The 16,033-nt window shown below is 37.0% G+C and overlaps 1 protein-coding gene across 7 annotated transcripts in view; it reads left to right on the top strand.

Annotated features, from left to right (window-relative positions):
* The window catches only part of AKAP7 (A-kinase anchoring protein 7), an 86,289-nt gene that overhangs the window by 9,317 nt on the left and 60,939 nt on the right, over nucleotides 1–16,033 (top strand). For all 7 annotated transcript variants that reach the window (XR_009729238.1, XM_061378382.1, XM_061378386.1 and 4 more), the window contains exon 5: nucleotides 4,213–4,373. Coding sequence is in view for 6 of the 7 variants with exons in the window: in XM_061378382.1 (XP_061234366.1) it covers nucleotides 4,213–4,373 (161 nt within the window). In the remaining variant the exon portion in view is untranslated. The remainder of the gene's footprint in view (nucleotides 1–4,212; nucleotides 4,374–16,033) is intronic.

Raw genomic sequence — 16,033 nt, 5'->3', positions numbered from 1 at the left:
TATAATTGCAGAATTGATATCGCAAACACTTTGGTAACCAACAGAATACTGTGTGAAGTGCTGATAAATGGCCTACTGGCATTATAAGAACATCTGGGGATCCTCTATTGCTTATGTGTCAGTTTTGTAGTGAATTGCTAATGAATTAAAATTCATCATATCCTTTTCAGTCTGTGAAAGAAAAGCCTCATGGTTTCGTCTCCCCCAGATGTGTTCTTTCAGGGCCCCTCTGTCATACATATATGTGTGTGTGTGTGTGTGTGTGTATATATATGTATATGTTTATCTTACTGGCTTTCTCTGCAGTGTTAGCACGCATGTGGTCCATGTACTGAATTACCTAGATAAAATATTGAGTAAGTGCAGTGAGACATTGCTTTGGTTATGGTACAGTTACAAAATAATGTGTCTAATAAGCATATGTTGAATATTTTTTTCCTCCAAAGGTTTGGCTGTTAAAGTTCATGTTGCTCATAAGAAAGCAAGAATCCAAGACAGAACATAAGAACCATTTGGTAGTCAAGGGCATGCTTCTAAGGAGGAGTATTTTAGCTAAAAATATATAACACACATAAAAATGATGTACACCAGTATATCTAAATCAATTGCCCTGCTTGTTTTTCACACTCATTTCCTTGAATGCTATGTCCTTGAGGACTCTACACTGTGAGTATGCAAGTCTGTCAGCAGCCTTGTCTCCAATGATCTGATCTAAAGGGAGAGAAACAGGCAGCCAGGAACATAGAATGTAAAGGAAAGCAGAGGATATTACATCTGGTAGACTCTCTTCTCTCCATGTGCCTTTTGTCTCCTGGGGTAGACACATCAGCTTCCTCCTGCCCTGCTTGATGAGCAAGCTGTAGTAGCACTTGAACATGGGTGAGAACAAACACTGACTGCATACCTGAGTTTATTTTAAAAAAGGGTTTGAAGCATGAACTTTTTAAAAAGAGAATGTGAGAGGATATCTTGAAGGCAAATATGCCTCCTCATAAATACTTTTTAAGTCCTAAACTATTATCAAATGAAGATTCTCAAATTCAGTATACTCTGCTACTCCTGGAACTCCTCAGCTTTCATTGTCTGACTGCCACGTAAACACTTACTTACGGAGTTCTTCTCTGCCTCTCCCAGCAGAACTCCACAGTCGAGGCACCCAGGAGTTGTCCTTCTAGTCAGAAGCAGCTTCTCCAGATTCACCCCCTTCCCTGGCCAGATGCCTCCTGTATGCATCTAGCTCAGATATCTTCAGGTATTCTAGATTGCCTTTTCTATTAGATGGGATTCTGCTTTCTTAATCTTTTGGGAGAAATTGAAGAGTAAAAAAGTTGAATTTTCTTTTCTTTCCTTCACCATTTTTTGATAGCAGGTTAATGGGAAGAAACCAAGATCCAGGCTGGCAAAAGGACCTGTGTGTAATGTAGGCTGATAGTAATCCCTCAAATAAAGTGCAGGTAGTCAGTTGAGTATGGTAGAGTTCACAGATCCTTAGGTTTGGATCCATAAAATTACTTAGATATCTACAGTTTTTCTACTGTACAATAGTGCCTCTGTCTATACAGCAATGAAATGTGTTGAATGCTATTTGTAGTCAAAATGCGTGATAAGAATGTGCTAAACGTAACATTCAATTCAGCACAAAGCCCTTTGTATGGTATTTTAGTACATACAGCTTTCACCCTGAAAATGGGAGATCTGTATTCCAGGCCACTCTTTCTAAGGGAATCCAAACCTGCAATACCCATGCGAGTTTCCTGACTGATTTGCTGTGCTCTAACCTTCATGAATGCACTTTGCATCTCTCTTTGTAGGACTATATGAAATCAAGAATGTGAGATTTTAAAAGCCATAAGGAAAAGCAAGCACTCCCTTAAAGCAAAGAAGTTCTGGTGCATGATAACTGTGTGCATAGCCATGTGATCAGGTACCAGAAATCAGGATACCTGCCTTTGCAGTAAATGCCTTCATTACCAGACCATAGTGTCAAGTTCTTCTTCCTTCTTGTATGTAAAAGACTCTGTGAATCTAACCTTTTCATTACAAATATGAGGGCTGGAAGGATTCAGTTTGGTTTTTGTTTGTTTTTTTTTTTTTTTCCAGGTTTACTTTTTCTGACGCGTAATCAAAATTAACAATTCAGAAATTTCTAAAAAAAAATCACTTAGAATTTAAATGCTATAATGTTAACATTACAACAATATAGAAAACATCAGGCACTGCTTCTGTAATCCTAGTTTGTATTCACTTAGAATATTCTGCTTAAGGCTTTTTTTTTTTTTTTCTTAATTCCCTTTCCCCACTTCGGAGCAAAATGCTTGTAAACTTTTTTGTTATCCCTGAGGGTTAGCTGCATTGAGTGTAACTACTGTTTGGCATCGTAAATACTATTTGGTATGAAATAACAAGAAGATAGCACTGTTGTTTTTGTTACTATTGACTTCAGTAGAAATGTTTGTCCTTGTGCATTACTCTTAGAAAGCATTTGTTAGATGTTATAAAGTGATTGATAGAATACAAAAATACAAAATATGCTAGAGTGAGATGACAGCTATTCTTCTAAATATTTTACTGTATACAAGATTACCTATTAAAGAAAAAGAAGAACTAAATCTTAAGTGATGCAGTGCTAAACTGACAACACACTCCACTCTTTAAATTGACCTTTTATAGACCTAATCAGGTGGAGTTGACCTGGTCAGTGAGTTCTCCTGTGCATCCTAAAGTATGGAAATATAATACTTTGTTCAGCTGGGGATCAGAGCTTTCTATGGCTCTCTGTATACAGTTCTCAGATGCAAAAAAATCCAGAGATTGGTTTTAGGTATTTGCATGATTCACTGCTTGGAAGCCTGCTGCAGTCTGACACAGAGTATTTGAAATACCCTTGGACTATTTGGTTTGGAGAAGTTTTCAGGTTCATGTGAATAAATAAACCTACACAATTACCTGAGAAGTAATCTGACAGGTATAATCAATATTAGATGGTGGGTTTAAAGGGTCTTGAAATATAGCACATATGGAAGACGCAAGAACAGGCTTGTTTAATGGTAATAAAAGGGTATCTAAGCGGCAGAGATTATGCTGAAAGAAAAATATCTTTGCTAAGGAACAAGTAATGGCATTGTTGTTTAAAGTGGCTATATAGGATATGAAGAACTTGGAGGCTGTAGATTAAAGTTGCATAAAAAGCCACAGGAGGACTACATCAAATAAAGCTATTTTGTCATGTAGTCTACCTTAACACCTTTCTTATCCTAGCCTAGGTTTCAATTAAATGTATAGTTCTCATCAAGAGTCCATCTTGTTAAACACAATGGGAACGTGTATAGCGTTGTTTGTAATTGTACAGGCTTAAAGACTATAATTTAGCCTGCTTTAGAAATCATAGTGATGGTTTTCATCCAGCTAGGACAGAAGTGATATAAACTCTCTTGAACGTTTTTAACCTGTTTCTGCCATCTAGCGTTCAGAAAGTAAGAGTAGGTTTAGTGGAAATTCCGTTTCCTTCAGTAGAAGTAAAAACTGTGAGCGTGTGAGAGCGCCTTAGAAGCACACTAAGAATGCTTATATGGTTTTTGTTTAGCAAGTTAATCACTTCAAGTCAAAACGAATACTTCATGTAGTCATATGTACACTTAATGTGGCTAATAAGATTATTAAAAAGCTACCAGGCTTGCACCACTTTCCTAAGTTATATGTACATTATGTGTGCGTGCTGCTTATCCCTTAAATAAAGTAAGCATCAGTTTAGAATGCTACTTCTTTTAATAACTGGAAATGCCTGATAGCTCATCTGAAAAAAATTAATTAAAATTAATGAAAAAAGTTAATTACTTTAAGAATGGAAAACCAAGGGCTTCCAAGTAAGAATCTTATTCAGATGAGATGTACAGAGTAATAGAACCACTGTCGTTGTAATATGTAGTCATGTTGAGGACTGAGATACACTCTTTTGAGGAATTACAACTGTTGCCAGGTCTGCCTTATTATTTCTGTGGTTTTACAGCTGGGTGTATGAACTAGTTTACCTTTATTAAAGGGTAATAATACTGAGTGCGTTGGCAGGAAGTAGTGCAAAAGTATCTGAGTAGATAATAAGTTGATAGTAATAAAACTTTGTGATTTTTTTTTCTTTTTTACAGAGAATCGTAGAATAATGATTACTAGCAATGTAAACAACTTTCAAATAGGTATTTTCTTTTCTCTTGACAGAGCAGTTGGCGCTCTTTCAGACAGCAAAGATTTTATAGAAGATCTCCTGAAAGGAAAAACTGTGGATTTGTCTTTTCAAGGGATTCATCACTTCAAAAATGAAGTTGGATTTGTGAAGTTGACAGAAAATGATCATACAGCTATACTTAGAGAAATAGCAGGTACGACTTGTCAATCTAGTTTAAATGCTTTAAAAACATTTTGGTAACCTAGATGAGAATGGAGCACAAAGATAAATTGGTGCTAATTTAGTCAACGTTAATTTACCGGTCATGTCTATAAGGGCTACGTTACAAATTTCCCAGCATATTTCAAAAGGATATTAATGAATTACAGGCAGTATTGTTCTATGATACCTTTATACTTAGTAAATGTAAAAAACACAGTAGTTGTAGATGAATATAAAGATTATGTTCTGCCTTGTTTTGGTCCAAGTACCATCTGCTGTTTCTCAGCAGATATTTGTGCGCCTTTCAGTTTGCAAATTCGTACTTCCTGACTTTGAGAACTGTATCCTTGGTACATCTTACCTGGCTTGCAAAGTTACATAATCCTCTCATTTGTGTTTATTCTGAGTAGAGCACTGAGGGACAGTGATGTTCTTTCATCTTCCATGATCTGGAGAGTCTTTTAAGTTTGCGTTTCCTGCATGTTGCACATATCAGTCTTAAATCTCAGTCAATGAATTGTGACTTACCACTCCCACATGGTAAGCGCATATACAGACACACACACACACGTGTGTGTATAGGCGTATGTATGTACTTTATGCATACAAAATAAATGTAATAATAATGGAATCATAAAATGTACTTTTATACTTCCATATATGTATAAAGTAAAATCTGAGCTTTCTCTGCACCCCTGGAGGAATTGGGGGCATTCAGGAAAAGGACATGACTTGTCTGCCAAAGTTGGATTTGATGCTGCTTTCGCTTGATGATTTTTTATTTTTTTTTAAGCAGTTGTGGAATCAGTCTGTGGCTTCTTCAATATTAATTGCCTTCCTGTAGCAAAGATGTGGCAGAAACATGCTACTATGAGAGCAAACATCTCAGTTCTGTTTTCCCAGTGGAGCTAAAGCTACTGCCTTTGCCAGTCAGATAAAATGCATCCAAGGATACAGTTCAAGTCAGTAGGAGTCTATAAATTAAAAGGAGTATAAATACCAGCTGAGAAACAGCTCTCAGTACCTAGACCAAACCAAGGTGGAGTGGAGTTTTTATCTGTCTATGAGTCTATACTTAAAGTATGTTGTTTACAGATCCTAAATAAAAATTTTCAGAGAACAGTTTTGATTATGATTCATTGGTGTCCTTTAAAACTATCCCGACAATTCCAAGTATTCCTTGGAAAAGTTTCTTTAAAAGAGTTTTCAGGATTGATGAATTACCTTTTGTGCTCTGAGGAATGTGGGGTCACACCATTTTTTAATAGTGCAATAACCCATATAGGACGTTTTGCAGAGCAGCAAAGACTGCTGCTGTCACGCTACCTCTTTGCAGTCCAATACAGAGGAAAAATGGGGAAAGCCTTTATTATTAATGCAGGCCTTTCTCTAGCAATTCATTAGTTTAATTTCTGAAGTGCCTTTAGAAAATATTTAGTATTTTTAACTTAGGTTTTAAAGAACAATTGAAGACTGTGAGCTTTTCAGCTTAATAAATTGCTTATACTGTTATTGGGGAATGCTTTATTATTTTAAGCAGTGCTTGATAGCAGTGTACTTCTAATATTCAGTATGGTAGAAATGGAATGATTGTTAGAGTTCCAGAGAGGCTTCAGTTGTCAAATAATCCTATAATTGTTTCCTAGATTGAATCTATCAAGTATTTCTTCAGTCCTTTGGACAATATGCTTCCTCATCCTCATCTTTGAGTTTGTCTTTACATTTCTTTGAGGGTGACAGAATATTGTATATGTGCTGTTCTATAAACTGAGATAATTAATAAAAGGTATTCCCATTCAGGACCTCTTGTGGAAGGAAATGAATGCTTTTTGTTAGTGACAGAAACTTGATTTTGAGAAGTTTATAGTTAAGAACTCCAAAATAATTAATTTGCTAGACATGGAGAGATAAATATCTTTTTAACTATAGGTAATAAAGGAGTTTGTTATGCGTGATTTTCTACACATCTGAGACTAGTGAACCAGATTTCTATCAAGAATTAGAAAAGATGAGATCAGATTTTGACCTGTTTTTCAGTTTGACAGTCCTTAGTAGACAAACTCGTAGTACAGTTAAAATTTAGCAAACAAGCAAACCTATGTTTGTAAAGCATGATTACTGACACACACTGGTGAGCACCTCTTTGCTTGTATTAGAACTACAGCTGTACATCATTATTTTCACAACACTGCTGTTTAGTAAAAACGTTTCTTACTTCATTGCTAAATTTTGCCAAACAGCAAAGCATTTCTTGGCTTTAGGCCTGTCCTTCAGTCTCTACACTCCTGCAGTGATGTTTGCTTTCTCTGGCTTTAGTTCTGAAACAAGGTAGGAAGCTGAACATTACCAGGAGAAAATGATAAAATGACTGGAAATGTTTAGTGGGCATGACTTTAGGATATGCTACCTTAACATTTCTTAGTGACTGTTGTAACCTAACTTCTGAATTGCTGCTGATTTTGGAGTATCTTTTTGTGCTTTCTTGAAAGTGCTAATATTATTTTGTAACACATAACCTTCGTGAAAGCAAATTCAGTTTTTATATTGATGCTTTTGCCAGAAGAAAAGACTTTACATCTGTAACTAGGTAACACTGAAGATTATACAAGTGTGTTTCAAAAGTTAGCTGAGTTACATGTCAAATTAGTGGAAAGGCCAGGTATGAGCAGGAAGAAAATGAATGCACTGAATAGTTTCTATGTATGTCTTCATTAGATTAAATAGCAAAGCATTTAATATAAGTAACCTGGTAAAAACAGATGATTTCTTATTACATAGACACCCTTCAGGGCAGTGCAGTTTGGAATAGAAAATAATATTAAATGAATCCATCTGAACTCTTCAAAACTGGTGAGGTAAACAACAGGCGTTAGGATTCTCTCCCCTTTTCAAGCGTATAACATGTATAATTCCTTTAATGTAAGAGTACACTTACAGAGTTCATTGCAACACAATTTAGTTTGTGTGCAGTTTTTACAAAACGTTAGCAGACAGTCCTCTAAGGGCCAAACCTCCCATGGGAAGTGTTGCATTTTGGAGAAAAGAACATGTAGCACTTCCTCGGGGTTGTATGTGACACAATACATACACCTTCCAACGTAAAGAATCATTAGCAGAAATGTGCCATTGAGTTTATTTTCCGTAAGACATTTCATTATTAATTCAAAACAGGCTGTATGTCAAAATTATGCCTGGTATTCCTGCTCTGTGGATGGTATCCTGAATAAACAATTTCAGAGCTGCAGGAGAAAATATTGTAAATTCTTTTCTGCTGGGCTGCTATTGTCAGGATCTTTGTCAAGATTGCTATTCAGCTCTTCATCTATACTGTTTTAAGCTTATGTATGTGTGACAAATTATCTGTCACAAGCTTATTCTGCCTCCTAGTATGTCTTGCCGTTGATAAAATGTGTCCCTATAAAGCTGCTACTTTAAAACTGAACCTGGCAGAAAGAAAAATATATATCCAGTGCTGCCTGCAAGATGTTAATTGTTCTGGTGTTGTCCAAGGAACAGTAAGGAGAAAACACTTCTGCAGCTGGTTTGATTTTTTTGCAAGACCTAAGTTCAGTTCATCACAGAGTTACTCATTTGCTACTTCAAGATTATGGGTGGTTTCTGCTATGCTCTAAGGTGAATTTTGACTTCATGTGTTATTTTGTGTTCGGCATTAATGTTGTAGGAAAAACATTTGTAAGAAGCAATATAAAAAAATGTTAAATTAGATTATTGTAAGAGTCCATTTAGTTCCATAAACTGTATGGAAGTTTGTTTGATACCAATAATGTCTGAGTGTGGTACAGCATTATAATGGTAAGTGCATGTCTAACACAATTTAAATGAAAGTTTGCTAGAACCAAAACTTCAGGAAAAGTAGAGCTAATATGGATCTTCTCTTTGTTGTGATTTGCTAGTTATTTCCCAACAATCCATTAAAAGGCATTAGCATTATAGAAGTATTGACCAGAAATAGTGCTAAACTGTTATGACAGAAGTTTGAGGAGTATTTTAATCACTCTTTGTCCAAGTCTTTTTAAAAACTCCTGAGCTAACAGCGATGTATATAGTTACAGTGATTTTTTTAAAAGAAGTTTTCATTTCTTGTACTTTGCTACCCTACAGAGCATTTGAAGGACTGTTGTGGTTTAACCCCAGCTGGCAACTCAGCCCCATACAGCCGCTCACTCACTCCCCACTGTTGGGATGGGTAAGAGAATCAGAAAAGTGAGAAAACTTGTGGGTTGAGATACAGATAGTTTAATAGGTAAAGCAAAGCTGCATGCAGAAACAAAGCAAAACAAGGAATTCGTTCCTCACTTGCCATGATCAGGCAGGTGTTCAGCCATCCCCAGAACAGCAGGGCTTCGTCATGTGTAATGGTTATTTGGGAAGACAAATGCCATCACTCTGAACATCCCCCCTTCCTTCTTCTTCCCCCAGCTTTATGTGCTGAGCATGAACATCATATGGTATGGAATATCCCTGTCATCAGCTCTCTTGCAGCTCTCAGTGATCTGAGATCAGCTGTCTCAGCTGTGTCCCCTCCTAACTTCTTGTGTACCCCCAGCCTACTTGCTGGTGGGGTAGGGTGAGAGGCAGAAAAGGCCTTGACTCTGTGTAAGCACTGCTCAGCAATAATGAAAATGTCCCTGAGTTATCAGCTGCATTTCCAGCACAAATTCAAAACATAGCCCCATACAAGCTACTATGAAGAAAATTAACTACCCCAGCCAAAACCAGCACAAGTACTAAGTGAATTTGGAAAAGGTAAATAGGTTGTTTGGCTTCAGTTTTCATTTTGGTTGTTATATTGTGAATGTTGTTTGAAGCTGATGAAAGTGAATAAGTGAATTCTGTCTTTTACCCACAGATTTGCAGATTTTGATTTTAGGGATGAATGATGCTTGTTATGGTATGACCATGAGGGGGAGCTTGTATTTCATGAATAAAAAAGTTACATTTCTGTTTATGCAGATAATTATTTCCTTTGCATTTGGTCCCTTGTTTTTGAGAAATGTTGATTTGTTGGGTCAAGTGTTTTACAGGAATGCACTGGACAGACATATAGTACCCCGAACTAGTAATTTCCTTTAGTTTTATATAAATGACATTTAGTTCAATTTCACTAAATGGATTTTCCTAACAGCCCATACTGGACACACAAATGGAAAGTGAGTCATACTGCCCATTTTCTCTAGGTACATTACAGCTTTACTCAAGCATAAGCTGGCATTGCCACCATACCAAAACAGTCTGGGCCTTTTTGTTGCACTGGGAATTTGTGCAGCTACAAGGTGAATTCATCTGTGGTTAAATTAATGTTTCTACCTTTGCCAGCTGATTTTTAACCTATTCACAGTTTTGCGGCGCAGTTCACTGAATAGCTACATGACTGTTGGCACAGAAGATAGGAGCAGGGGCAGGCTTGGGGCTGGAGAGGACTAGTATGTTTTGGTGAGGGTGGTGGTTTATGAGCTTCTTTTAAAATTATGAAACCACATGTTCAGCATCTATTTTAGGGTGAGTTACATTGTCCTGATTTCAGAGAGCCTAAGGAAATAGTTTAGTTCAGTTAATTTAGTTCACTTTGGTTCCAGATGCCTGAAACTAAGATAAATTGAATTTGCCTCTTGTCAGTTATTAAGTCATTTAACTTGACAGAAAAATTCAGAACTTAAAACTCTTGTAATTTTCCATTAAAACAACTGATTTACACAAAGTGAACAAAAAGCTGCCAGTCCAAATCCAGTTACAAATAACAAATGTACAAATGACCGTTACATTAAAAATGTATTGCTGTGACATGTTAGATTTTCTTCTAGTGCATGTGCCATTAGTTACAGTTCCCACTAATGTGTATATCAGAACTTTACTGGGTTCATCCTAGAAATTTGGCTCCATCCACAGCAAGAAGTGAAGCATGCTCTCAAGTTGAAAGTTGCAATGTTCTGCTATCTCAAGAATATGATTATCTGTGCCAGCAAATATATATCTACTGTGTTGTGTGATTAATATAACCATCAGGAAAAAAAAAAAAAAAACAAAACACAAACCCCCAAATCAATAAACGATGTGATTTTGTCTGTATAATGGCATTTTTTGCAAGGTACAGAGAGGATAGATTCTGCTACAAGGGGAAGAGTACGGGTATGTAAAATATATGAAACAAACTAACGATGGCCATGCCTGGCTCTGAATCTGCTGTTTAATTTCTCCTTGATTGTTTATTATGAGATGTGTTTGTTAACATCTCTCTGTACAGAGCAAATACGCTGATCTGGTTAAAGGCCAGTAAGCACAGCTGTATTATTTAATGAATGTGCTGTTCACTATATTCCTTGCCTTCATTCCTCTAAAACACCCACTAATGATCTCTGCATTTGGTTTTTTTTAATGCTAAAAATGTAAAGGATGGAACTCCAAAAGCAAGGATAGCAAATGCTTTTAGATGTTTGTTTACGTTCTTCATATTATGCTGTTATTCAATAAACATTGAATAACAATAACTGATAAATGTCTCATTAAAATGAAGTGATAGGATACGGTTTTTGAGATTTAAAAGGTGGTACTCTCACACTTGTGATTGCAACAAACTTTTAGGATGTATTGGAACAGATTAAAGCCAGTAAAAGAGCTAACTTTTAGGTAGCTACACTTTTAGGTAGCATCAAGAAATACTACCTAAGTTTCTGTTTCACTCTAGCACTTCGAGCCTTCATGTCATCGTTTGTCTTGTAAGGCTTACCTTACATACTGGCATCCATGCAAAGTGGGGATTGCTTGGTCCAGCTGTTCCTTGAATTCTACTTTATGAATTGAATGAACACATCTTTCGTCTGTATGTATATATGGTGACAGAAACAGAACCCATGCATTCTGCTGATCCATATTTGAAATAATCATATAGCTCACTGATACATGATAGTGGTGTGGTACAGTGGCAGCTCAATGGGGAAAAGCCCAAGTAATAAAGAACCAAGTAGCATTGGAAGAATCATCAGGAAATTTGCTTGGTTCTGTTTTACCTTTTGGCACAGTAAAAAGCTGTTACGTTGGTGTTGCTTTGGCACAGTAAAGCTAACAACGAGAGAACTGCTAGTACTGAGGGGGAGAAAAAATATCCACTTTTCATATGAAGAGATGAGAAACAAGGCCTTTCCTTTTCTTACATCCTGTGGATAAAAATCACCAGCACTAGAGGTAGGGCCTGACCCTGGTTTAGCCACCTTTTTTTTTTTTTCTCATCAGAGACTGGGGATTGCTGAAGTGCTCAGGAGTCAGTAGTTTTTGCCAGGCAGCAGCCAGGGACATTCCCCATGCTGATCCTATCCTTCATAATGGTCTTAATGGTAGGATTGTAGAAATAGTTGGGTTGGAAGGGACCTTCAAAGGATATCCAGTCCAACTCCCCTGCAATGAGTAGGAACATCTTCAGCTAGATCATGGCAGAGAGTTTGGTGCCTGATGCAGCCTTTGATTGTATATTATATATTTGAATATATACTGTATATTTCAAGCATAACATGATATCTAGGATATACTTCTTTAATTTGGAGTGGTCACCTCTGGTGACATATAGTTGAGGTTGTGCTAAATATTAGCATCAGCATTATTCTCAGTGCTATTAGGAAAGAAAGGTTGACCAGAAGACCTTCTTTGTAAACCCCAAACTTCTGCTGTCAGCCAACAGAATACTCTTAAAAACAAAGAACTTAAAAAATCTAACACAGTTTAGCTTTATAGTTACAATTGTAAGTTATCAATGTTTGGCTTTTCTTCTGTTCCAAGTGTGAAGTCAAAAATTTGTCAGTAAAGAGACAGAATACCTTTTCTAAATTCTAAACATTTTAATTGAGGGAACATTTCCTAGTGACAAGCAAAAATTAATAAACTGGAAGAAAATGTACACACATTGCAGTTTTCCATATCTCATGAAATCTTGGAAAAAGGAAGGTGGCCTTTTGTATTGCAGAATATGGCTCAATGTGCAATTTTTTTCCATGAATCATTCTGTATTAATCTAGCTGTTGAATTTTTGAGCCTTTCCAGTATGTAGTAGTTCTGAGTAAGTTTCATGTATCACATTTCAAGTCTAATTATGGGGAAACAGTTGTATAATGGGTTCAGCTGCATCCAGTGTAAGGGAAGCAGATGACATTCAGTAATTTTGACATTATAAAAATAAGGTACAAAATGGTATTGCAGAGTACTTCAGATTGCATCAAAAGACAGCCTGAAAGCTGTCCAAAAATTTGTTCCAGGAAGTCATTGAGCTTGTAAAAATAGCCTTAGACTTTTCTAGGGTGTACTTGAAGTTGCAGACATTGTGCATCCTGAGACTAATAAAAGAAAACACAGATCTTGTTTGATTTTTCTGTCTAGCTAATAATGATGATGAGTGGGGAAAGATGGCAGATCCTTGTTTGTTAAGACCCATGGGCATTGTCTGTCTATGACTTGTCAGTGGCCTCTAATTTCTCTCAGTTCAGGCAATCCCTATTATAAACTTTAGCCTTCCTGTATTTGCTCAGTCTTCAAATTCACTTTCATGCTGTCCCATAAGTCTGGAACTTTCTCTTGCCCACAGCATCCATCCCTCCTCCGCATTTATTTTAAACCTTTCTTGTGGCCGGTTCTTCAAAATGCTTCATGGCTATTAATAGTATTGCATTATCTTTTAACCTTCGTGTGCTGCCAGGAAAACATTTCCCTTTGTTTCTCCTCTCCCTCCCCACGCTCGTCCCCATCTACGCAGATTTCTTTCTGTTTTCATTATCTTAGAAGAAGGAAACATTGTGCTAATTATGTTTCCAAGTCACCTATCCAGTAAAATGTCACACTTTCCGCAAGTGTCGAAAACTTCAAAACTGGAGATATTTATAGTACCAGCAGGTGTGGCTGATCTCTTGAGCCTGTGATGTTTAGGATAACTATGCCATGACAAAACTGTGAGAAGTCTGATCATCATGAGAACATATGTGGACACATGCACATAGACACACATAAATCTATTAAACCTAAAACTGCAATCTCTCCCTGAAATTATGCTTTCTTTCCTCTGGCAGTTTTTTTCATTGTTTTTCTTGTTTGGAATTGCCAGGTATGAAGATGAATTCAGGAAGATAAATAGAAGCAGCCATTGAACAAAGCTATTCAGTACAAAATTAAGACATGCAGGCCATGTGGTTGCTGTCCCCCTGTAACACATGTTTACAGCGCCATATAATCAGTCTACCCCATTGAAAACCCTGGGTTTTAAATCCTGTGATCAGATGCACATTGGCAAACCACTGGTCTGACAGTAAGTTCTTACTGGGGTAAGGGGGACACCCTCAAAGGCACAAATCTTCCCCAGCAGAGATCTTAATTGCAGACTGGGAGATAAGGCACTGCATGGTATAAGACACAATGGCAGAAAGAATTTGATCTTTTATGGGAGAAAAAAAGACTACAATCCACAAGACTGAGCCAGAATATCACAGGGTAGCGTAAACCTGGTTTTGGTAAGACTAATCCTCTGCTGCAACATCAAAATCAATGAGTCCCCAAATTATGCAGTTCATAAGTCCAAACACAGGGACCAGAAAATGGGTTTGTTACAGATAATTTCAGTTTTAAATAAATGTAGGGTTTTATTAGCTTACCAACATCAGAAAATAAGCAGGCTGTTAGATGCATGGGAATATGTGCACACCATAACTAAATGACTTAATTTGAACTTCTGTATCTCAGTTTGAAGAAATAGCAAACATTTATTTGTAGTCTTCTATTTTGATATGTTAATAAAGTTGTTTAGAAGCATTTGTGTGCAGAGCTGCACAATAGCTTAATGGGGCTTCAGTTTAAATTTAGAAATGATCCCCACAGGCACAATTTAAAATAATACAAGTAGGTAAGCTGTACTTGCGGATAGATATATAGCTGTATCCATAAATAGTAGGTCTGTGCATCTAGTTATGTATAGATTTAGATATATAGGTCTATAATAGATCTGTATAGCAGTTATGCTTGTCTGTACATGTATACGTACCTGGGGCAATGGGTAGAAAGAGAGAATGGGCATAAACTGAAGCACAGGAAGGTCCCTCTGAACATTAAGAAACACATTTTTACTGTGAGAATGACCAAGCACTGGCACAGGCTGCCCAGGGAGATTGTGGAATCTTCATCCTTGGAGATACACAAACCCAACCCATCTGTAGTCCTGGGCAGCTGGCTGTAGGTGGCCCTGTGTGAGCAGGGGGTTTGGACCATATGTCCTCCAGAGGTCCCTTCCTACCTCAACCATTGTAGTTTTTATCAGCATCTGCCACAGTAACATTATCCCTATTACTATTGTGTAAATCCTTCACTAGTTTTAATCTGGTTGTCCTTTTGGCATCCTGTGAGTTAGAATAAAAGGTTGGGCTAATACTTTTTAGTAAAATACATCAGCATCTTTGAAGTGGGGAGTGAGGTTAAAAGAGGATTTTCAAGTGGCCCTGTGTAAAAGATGGCATTTGGGTCTTTGGTTTCCTTGTCTGTTTTCAGAATCCCAACTTTTGCATAGGCTATGGAGCCTAAGGTTATACATCATATATGGCAGAGAAGGTGAATTTTCATCTCCAGGTCCCAAATGAATACTCTGAGCTGCTTTTAGAACTTTTCTGTTGCAAAGTAATGCATAAGCTTGCAAAATCTCTTTAAGTGTGATGTCAAAGTAGCTCACTTAAATAGTTACTATAGAAAACAAAATATGGTAAGAGTAAGGATTCCGGAATGACGTGTTACAGGAGCAGAGCTGGCAGACTTAATGCTAGCCAGCTTTATGTGCTGTATCCCCATTCCTTGAGCCTTCCTTTTTTTTTTTTTTATTCAGCCGGCTGCGCTGTTCACTTTGCAGTGTAATGTACTTTCTTCCAGCTGGGAGAATAAAGCACCAGATCTTTTTGTTACAGTTGAACTGTGAAGCCAAATAAATAACACAGTTAAACGCAAATAGATGGTTATGGTAAGGGCTGATTAAATTCATGTGATAGGATTGATTAATTTTTCCCCTATTTTGATTTCAGTTCAAGGATAGTGTGAGTCAGGTAGACCTACAGCTGCTGGAAAATTGGAAGTTGTACTTGCAAGTAAAAAGATGTGTTTTAAGATTTTTCTGTAGGCAGATAAAAGTATACATTCAAAACGGTAAATTAGCTTGGAAGGCAGCAGTGAAGCATAAAAAAAACCCCAGCAAACAAAAAGCATCAGCATACCTGGTATGTTCTCTAATTCTGCCACATAAATCCAAGGCAAGAACTCTGAGCTTTCAGTTTTAGATTTCCTTTGGTCTGAGTGAGAGGTTACCCAAATACACAGAATTTGCCACGGAACAGTGTTTTTGAAGAAAGACCATTCTGTTAGATACTCTTGAGTTTTCCTGAAGTTTCCAAAGCTTCCAGTGAGAGTACCTCCTGAACAGTTCTGTCATGTTCCTATTTTGGTAGCAAAAGCAGACAGCATGGACAGCTTTCTACTTGCCATTATTTCAGTAAAGCCAAATTTGTGACCTATAGGAACTGCAAATATAAGACTATTTTCCATGTGAAATAATATGTACATTTGAAGTTAACTAGAAATCTCTCTGCCTTTTAAAGTACTCATCATCTTGTTTCTTCTATGTGGGGT

The sequence above is a fragment of the Neopsephotus bourkii genome, unplaced genomic scaffold, assembly GCF_033783945.1.
Source record: "Neopsephotus bourkii isolate Nb327-2 ecotype Australia unplaced genomic scaffold, CSIRO-AGI_Nbou_v1 NB_1765, whole genome shotgun sequence".
Classification (NCBI taxonomy): domain Eukaryota; kingdom Metazoa; phylum Chordata; class Aves; order Psittaciformes; family Psittacidae; genus Neopsephotus; species Neopsephotus bourkii.
Note: the sequence above shows the minus strand (reverse complement) of the source record. Positions and strands in the feature narration are given on the sequence as shown.